Source organism: Pinus tabuliformis, chromosome X (assembly GCF_031772625.1).
Source record: "Pinus tabuliformis cultivar Carrire ecotype Pingquan chromosome X, CPIR1, whole genome shotgun sequence".
Lineage (NCBI taxonomy): Eukaryota > Viridiplantae > Streptophyta > Pinopsida > Pinales > Pinaceae > Pinus > Pinus tabuliformis.
The window spans coordinates 691,385,527-691,394,436 of NC_142308.1; the positions used below are offsets into that span (position 1 = coordinate 691,385,527).

An 8,910-nucleotide genomic window follows, 5' to 3' on the forward strand; every position below is an offset into this window, starting at 1 on the left:
CTATTTCATAAACTCTCTGTCACTCTCCAGTGCCTGCAGCCTCACGCTAAGCTGCTCGACTTGCCCTTGCAGAGGAGCAGGGTCAAGTTTTGACCCCACTAAACCACCAGAAGTAGCATTACAAAGACTATCACCTCCTTTACATAACTGGACATTATGCAGTGCAGACTGCAAGAAATTTCTTTCAGTCAAATCAGGGTCCTGTGAAGAACTATCTTCTTGACGTTTCTGTGGTAAAGGTTCTGGTTTTCCAAGTCGATCACCAACCACTATGTCAAAATTAAAAGTCGTTCCTTTATGAGAATCGTATCTTCTAGTCCTTTCACGTTCGTGCTGGACTACATAAACATCATGCACATTAAAATTTAAATCAATTTCATCATTGGCAGCTTTAACATCTGCGACATTCTTATTGGAACATGGCACTTCAATAACAATATTAGATACCTCTGCCGTTTGCTTATTTTTTGCAAAGACACTTGATGGTTGAAGATATTCTGCACTTTCTCCTCTAGCTGCTCTCATCAAGCCATCACAGATGCCAGTATTATCTGAAGAAAGCTTCCAAAAAGACCTCGCTCCTTCCCTTAAACTGACAGTGTAAGCTACTACTGTTTTCCGAAGCTCCCTGTTTGTTGCTACCCATTCATCATCCATGTGACAATTATGCGCTCTTCTTTTTGACAATTGCTGCAGCCTGTCCTCTAACTTTTCTATCTGTTCCCAGAGAGTAAGATTGTCATTGCTAAGGGCTGTCTCTCGCATATCCATTGCCATTTCACTGACAGCATCCTGTTCTTTCAATTGACTGGTACTAATATCAGGTTCTAGATCAACATCACAGTTATCATAACCTTGGGTTACTTTGCAATCAGAATCCATCTTGTAACTTGCATGACTTTTGCTTCCATTTTTTGAATACTCTTTTGTAGATTCTTTGTTTATTTTTTTGGAAACAAAGTAATCTTCTGCTTGAATCCTATGAGAGTTACCCAAGGTTCTATCTTGTCCACATGTAACTCTCTTAGAGCACACCTCTCCCCACTGGAGTTGTGGTTGACAAGAATCAACTGCAGCTGCCCCATCAATCCAAGTATCATTTAAGCATCTGCGATCATTCATGGAAATGTGTCTCGTTCCTTTCTTGTCTTGTCTCTGCAACATATCTCTGGAATGCAACTGCTCAGCATTATTTGGAGTCCTCCAACTAAGAGGATCATAGCCATCAAAGCCCTCCAATTTTTCTGTGCAGGAACTTGTCCAGCTATCACAATCTTCCTCTCTATCATTTGGATAAGACCGTCCAGGCCACCTAATCTTTCCAATCTCAAGGTCATCAAAACCAATACTCAGCAACCTGTGTCTGTATGCTTGTACTTCACACTCAAGAGCAGCAATTTCCTCGTCTTTCCTATGTATAAGATCTTCAAAATACGCCAAAGATTCCCGATCATGAGCAAGTTTTTCCTCAGCCAATCTTTTGTACTGATCGGCCTCTAGACGCACAGCAGCTTTTTCTTCTTGAAGCCGCAAAATCATTGCCAATGTTTCATTTGCTGCAGTGGACGAAGAATTTCTCTCCTCCTCTAATTCCGTATAAAGGTCCTGTAAAGCCTGGTGTTGGCTACGGAGAGCCTCTCTTAACGTAAAAACTTCATTTTCAACCTCTACCATACGAGAATGGCTTCCAGTTTCTCTATCAGCCATGTTTCGAGCAGCTCCTTTCTTCTCCATGAACGTTTTCTTTGGGGAAATACGATTGACAACAGAACTGAATGAAGAACACTGTGCATTGCTGCATAAGGAGTTGAGATCTTCTTTTTCCTCGGTCAGCCCAAAAGAACCATAAGTTCTACTGTGAGTTCGTTCAATTGATGTTCCTAGTATGAAACCTGTACAGGCATGTGCAGAATTTCTAAACGCTTCAGTAGGCTGAGATGGGGAGTCATTGCTCAAAGTGTCGCTGCATTTTCTATTGAATTGATTGCATTGAATATCTTCCGAGCCAACATCCTCTGTAGTATGCAATGTGCCCTCTTGGGCAGAAAACAGATTCTCATCACAAGAATGATTACATTCTAAGCTTAATCCCTCGAATTTCCTCTTAACAGAACGTTGCCATGATTTGTCTGCTTCCTTGCCTGAATTGCAAATACATTTAGTGGGAAGAGATTTATTTTCATTCCAATGACTGCAGTCAGTAGCCATTTACTTTTAGAACAAAGAGAAGCGAGCATTGGCACCAAAATGATCCATGCTTACAATGCGAATTTGAAACTTTATTTTTGCAGAAGTTCTCAAGCTGCATTATGTCCTTTACAAAAGAAAAATCCTAGTTATTCACACAAAGAATTCCGATCTCTCACTCAGGAAATGAAGCAAAAAGTATACATTGCAACAAGAGAAAAGCATAAGCCGCTAATAATAATATTTCTTCGAAGAAAAACAAGACTATCAACAACATTATACCATACACACACAAATCCCCTACCAAAGAAAATGCAGTTTCTACTCAACTGACTCAAAATGATGTCAAACCTTTCCAGATATTGCTAATATGAAATACAAAACAAAACGCTGGAAATGTACATATTTAGAACCTCGGTACAAAATACATTACCTCGTCTCATGCTGCAACAATTCTATGATCCATCTCCTCGAAAATGATGCGTCCACGAGCTTCAAACCCGCTACCTAGCCTGAGCCGGGACTCAGGCATGCGAGGCGAACGGCGCCCGCACAAAACCAGCGAGACTCAGGATTGAAGGGAGTCGTTTTCTTATAGGCTTTGTCAAAGCCTCTGCCAGGTCACAAAACCACTCACTACAGGTATGGATGATGCAGAATCATTCACATCCTCAGTTTAAACAAATCTAAAAGTCATCATGCCCTTATTCTTCGTCCTTTATTTAGCTTTTACGCGTCTACCGGATAATCTGCACTTGCACCTAATAAAGAAATTGAAAGAAGAAATCTTCCGTTCCTTTCCTTTCCTTTGGGATATGAAAGGCCGGTGTATCAACAATCTTTGCAGGTCGGGATTCGAACAAGTGACGTTGGAAAGGCATTATGGAAGAAATAATTACAATTTCAAGCTTTAAATTTCAGGTCCACATAGTAGAGCAGAGCAGGATACCTGGACCGGCCCTGTAGAAAGCGAGGGAGTATTTCTCTTTCCCTGTATTTGACGCTGGACGCTCTCTTTGAATCTCTCGCGCTCGCTCTTTCTTGAAAGTTGAAATTTTCAAGTTGTCCTTCTTTATCGGTGCCTGTGCAATTTTGAACAACCAGGTCCACGCTGGGCCACCGTGGATGTCTTTACCTTGGTTTTGCTTTCGTTTTTAATATTTTATCTCTCCGTCGGTCGAGCCTCCCAACAGCGAGTCCGGCCATTCAGAGATCCACAAATAGCGACGGAAAGTGGCATCTAACAATTATGGTCAGAACTTCTAGATCAAACATCATTTCTTACTAGTCGTTGGTTCCAACTAACTTTACAAAGTTTCAAATTTTGTTTTACGTGCATGGTTATATATCAATTTTTACCATGTTCATAACTCTATACTTTTACCATGTTTATAAGTGTATTTATTTGGGATAAAGAGTTAAGGGGAAAGGAAAATTATTATATTAAAGTGTTTAATTTTATTTATAATTATCAATAAATAATATATATTTTATTTATAATTATTATCAAAAAGCATAGAGGTTAATATTTCTTGGAAAGCTAAAATTTTTGTTGCTTAGTTAAAGATTAATTCTCATTAATTCTGTTGTGAAAAAATATTATATTGAAGTGTTTAATTTTATTTATAGTTATCATCAAAAAGTGTACATAGAGTTCAATATTTTTTGGAAAGCTAAAATTCTTATTGCTTAGTTAAGGATTAATTCTCATTAACTCCGTTGTGAAACATGGCGTTAGAAAAGACCAAAAAAAGTGTGGGAGGAAAAGTATGTATTTTTTGTTCTTACTGAAAAGTGGAAAGGTTTTCAAAGACAACACAGAAAGTTAAAGTTATGGTGAAGAAGACTTCTCATCCAAAGGTAGAAGGACAAACTAGAGGAGAGAGAGGAGCTAGGGTTTGCAGAAAATGGCTGCCGCAACTGCAGCTTGCCCTTTCATCGCTGGAATCGACGAGACAAAGGTCATCATCGTGCAGCTGAAGCAGATTAATCGAATCGGGAAGGAAGGTTACCCTCTTATGGAAGATGAGAGATCTATTGAAGATCTGGAACATGGTGCGACGGATCAAGCTTCTGAAGCACATAGGAGAACTGTCGCCGCTCTACAGTTGACTTTCCCCTCTCAATCCGTCGCAAACCTGACAAATCCGGCTCTCTGGGGCTGCAGCAATGACAAAAACAAGGAAGCACGGCCAGAAGCAATGAGGAGGGCATATGAAATCATCGTTTTGGCGTCCCCACAAGCATATAGTTATACACTGGCACAGATCCATGGACAAGAGACCCACGGCGACCAACTTACAGAGGCAGATAGGATATGCGACAACAATCCAGAGGTAAGGGAGCGTAAACATATCTTATACCTTTTATGCACAACAGAACTTGGCAGTGCTGCCTTTGGCTGGATCTAGAATGGATCTGGGTTAACTCAATTTGTCATGGTAGCTGGCATTATTGGTAGATCCGATATCATACAACTCAGACACACAAAGGACCAAAATACATGCGATATGCAGATCTGGGTGACCACAAAGGCCACAATACCCCACCTATATGGCACCTAGGGCAATAATATTGAAGAAAGAAGGAAGGGCAAGCTGATCAGCGGTGAGATAAAGATGCGATGCAGAATCTCAGGGTTAGATCTCTCGCAGGAAAATCCACATCATATAACGCCAGACAGGACAAACCAGGAGCAGCTGGAAACAAGATCTGGACCACTAGTAAATGCCTACAACTTCCAGGTTTGTGTCAAAACCCCGGAAGGAAAATCGAAATTAATTTGGGTGAAAGTGACAAACTCTGTTAAGCAAATGTAGAAACTCATTATGCAACAACTAGGATACCCCATTGTTTGGTCAATTTAGTGTGATCTAAATTGCTATTTATAATGTCAACCCGGGGTTCGTAAACTGACGAAGTGAAGTGTACTATATGTACTAGATAACCATTTCCTTAGTCTTTTGTCGTTTTTAGTTTTTTTAAGTTTGTTTTTGGATTTATCTTTCCCTAATGTGAGATGATGAAAAGGTGATAAAGCAAGTGAAATATGGATGATTATGGTGATCTCTAAGTGGTTTTTCAAAACTTAAAAGAAAGAAAGCTTTAAAATAACTGCAATGAAATCAATTCTTAAAAAGAAATAAAGACATCAAACAATGAACTAATGACATCGGCCCAGTATCTTTGTTGCTGAATGAAAATGAAAGTGAAATCTACACTAAATTCAATTAAAAGTAAGAACAACTATTCCACACTATTTCAACTCTTCAACTCAATCTTCCTTGTGAAAAGATATCATGAAATGTTAAGCAATGTGAAATCTAAAAGAAGTTAAACTGCATAAAAGAAACTAATCACACTACTTTGACTCTCTTGACCTTTTGCCTTTCAGCTTAATTTACCCTGTGAGAAACAATCATGAACCAGTCAAGCAATGTGAGATCTAAAGCAAACTAAATCAAGCTATAATGAGTGATATTCTGGTTCCTAATAAAGTTATTTGATTATGGAAAGAAACCGTTAACAGATGAATAGCATGATATCTAAGAGCAGAAAATAAATGTACAACTTAAGGAAATGACAGTACTGGAAATCAAACTTCAGAAAACAAGAGTCAGCGACAAAGACAAGATGATCTCGTATGCCAATAGTTATAAAAAGAAAAGATGAAAAATTGCCCCGGGCTGCCTAAGAAAACCTACAGAAAACACTGATCAGTTGTAACCATAAAAGAGCAGCAATGAAAATGTAAATCAACAGAAATCAAAAAGCTTTGTTATGTACAGCTAATATACATGAAGAAATAAAACGTAGCATTTAAATGACAACTGTACAACTAATATACATGAACAGAAAAAAAATAATGCAAGAGTTAAAGGACAACTGTACAAGGCTTTAGTGAGCAGGGGCCCTCTACCACTTCAGCCGATTCAACGAACAGCTACAAGCTTAAGTTTAAACCAGTCTTCTCATATATTAAACAGCAACGTAAAAGTGCAGTGGGGAAATACAACAACTTCGAATTACATTACCAAAAGATTAACTTTTACAGCGTTCATGGACGCATTATTTATAAGGAAAGAAAGCTAAACAAATTAACTAAATCTACGCTATTAACCACGCTACCAAATACACGTAAATCCTCTTCAGCCCGGATCTAGGTAACTGTCATCATGTTTATTAAATCTGAGAGGTATGGCTGTTGTATTCATGCTACCAGGATGTCTTCGTGGCTAAGGACTGTGCCACGTAGCTTCACGTGCTCAAAAACAGAGCTACGCAGAGCCGTGCCACCGCTGAACACTTCCGTTGACTATCCTTTGCCCCTTGTTTGACCGCGGGCTTTTATGGGCGTGCTGGATGATCTGGAGGGACACGTTCCATGTCCTTGACTCCTGTAACCTGCCCATGTGGCTCGTTTCTTCAGAGGACACCTGTAGCATGGTGTTTGACAAAACGGCTACGGAATCCTGTGCTGGCTGCAGAAACCTGGGTCGACTGCGGAAACCTGTGTCGGCTGCGGAAACTGAGAAGCTTCTGCAGCTGTCTGAACAAAATTCTAAACCAAACAACAGTCATCAGCGTAGTTAGAAAACCATGTCAAAAGCTCTTTTCTAAACTAAAATACAATAATTTAATCAACTTTGTGGATGAAATGAGTGGAAAAAGAAGGCTGAGAGGGTGTATAGGAAGGTGCAGGTTCGAGGCTCAACATACCCCCACTGTGAAGGTGTTGCATGTCCTCATGCAACCAAAACTTAGTTATTTTCCCTTAATCCATATGCTCTGAGGCTTCTGCAAGAACATCTAGCCCTCTTCTCTTTCTCTTTGATGCTAAAATGGTCCTTGGTTTCCTGACTAGACATTTGAACTTAAGATTAATCAATGCCCTTCTCAACTTTTTACACTTTTTCTTCAGCTTCCTGTTCTTCTTTTGCCACAGTCCTAAATGGAGCATAGTGTTATCATGGACAATCTTGTCTACCTTACTCTGCTCTTTGAGTGCTTCGTTTTCCTGTTTGATGTGCCTATTTAGGACTTCCAATTCAAACACTTCCTGTTTTAAAGACTGTACTTGTGCATCAAGTGGCAAGGTGGTGCTTGGTCCTGCAGCTGATTGTTCCAAGGACTCTAGGTAGTTATATGCTTCTTGCTGATTAGAATCTACCTCAGGTGTCTTTCTCGGCCTGAACTCAAATTCTGGTGAAGGAGGACTGCTTTCTCTTTCCGGCCGAAAAGGGCTTTCCTCATGTGGAGGACTTGGCTCAATGCTTGGCTGAGTTGGAGATTTCTCAAGTGTCTCTTTATCTAAATCAATAAAGTGAGACTGTTTTTCTTGGTTTACACTCTTCTTTCCTTTTAGCCTACTGCTCCTTCTCACGTGTGGACTAGTGCTCTTTTCCTGTGCACTCTGTTTTCCTTTTTGTTTCTTTGTTATGGCAGCAGCTTGAAGATGTACTAATCTTTCTGCCAAAGTTTGAGAATCTTCCTCTATGGATGGTTCAGGGGATGGATAGGTTTCTTGAATGGTGATTTTGCCTTTGTCCTTCTTCTGTTTCTTGTTTTTAGCTCCCTCTTCTTCTTCTTTCTGAATAGTTTCATGAATGTCTATTGTAGGAGAGTCTTGGGCTGTAATATTCTTTTCTTTCCTCCTACTTCTCTTTGGAATTTTTGGGGAACTGCTTCCAGAGGCTTCAGTCAGTTCTTGGAAGTGGTTTCTTGTCAAAAACTTTTCCCAAGTATCCTTAGTGTTTTTCAACTGATCTTCAATAAGGATTTTTATGAACCCGTGATGGTAAAGATGGGGTTCAATATTGCCTACGTGTTTTTGAACAGTAGAGCTCATTTTCTTCAAGCTTGATAACAGAAAATAAGGCAAATTAAGGGTATAACCTTCCATAAAATTCATCATTAGCCTGGCATGATACATGTACATGGAACCAAAACGACTCTCGCATGTGATAAATTTCTGGATAAGTAATAACAGAGTGGACCATTCTTCTTTTATTGCATGCACAGGGATTCCTTTTGTAAATACAGAGGTATCCATACCTGGGTTTTGGAGCATGATTCTCCATCCTTGATCGTCCACACTTCTGTTTTTTAACCACCTTTCACCTTCTTGTGGGAGACTTGTTGCAGCTGCTATTGTGGCCTCAGTCACTGTAAATTTTAGGTCTCCTATCTCCACTGCGTGTCCATTAAAGGACCGTGCAAAGGTTTTAGTCACTTCTTTGTTATAGCCCCTGAACTTTTGAATGAATCTCAGCCACCTTGCTTTCTTCAACGACTCCTTCATTTGAGGATAACGCTCCAGGTATTTTGGTCCTTCCGGTTCAGCTCTTAGTAGTTTTCCCATTCTCGGCTTTAAATTCCGACTGAAAATTCTACTGCGTATGAAGGTTCAGGAAAAAAAATGGGTTGATTACGGGATTCTTAGGGTAACTGGAGTGGCCGTAATCGAAGTTCAGGATGTATGTGGTGACTGTAGCCAGGGTTTGGAGCAAGCTGTAATGGATGCAGCGGAAATGGAGAACAGGGAATGGTATGAGTACCGAGGGAGTAAAGGGTAAGCAACAGTAACGAGTTCAACATCGAATGCATGCGGGAGTGAAGTGATAAATGGGCAGAATAACGGCTGAGTCCTTTTGGATCGGATGACTTGCGCACACGTCTCAGCAGACGGCTGCGGAAATTATGGTGAAGGAGAGCCGTAGTACA

General features: G+C 40.0%; 1 protein-coding gene across 1 annotated transcript; it reads right to left on the bottom strand.

Annotated features, from left to right (window-relative positions):
• Positions 1 to 3,385, bottom strand: LOC149141864 (uncharacterized). Its single transcript, XM_089451353.1, has 2 exons — positions 2,621 to 3,385; positions 1 to 2,141 (listed from the first exon to the last, which is right to left on the bottom strand). The coding sequence occupies exons 1-2, from the start codon at positions 2,628 to 2,630 to the stop codon at positions 1 to 3; spliced, it is 2,151 nt and encodes a 716-aa protein (XP_089307479.1). The 5' UTR covers positions 2,631 to 3,385.
• Positions 3,386 to 8,910: the final 5,525 nt, after the last annotated feature.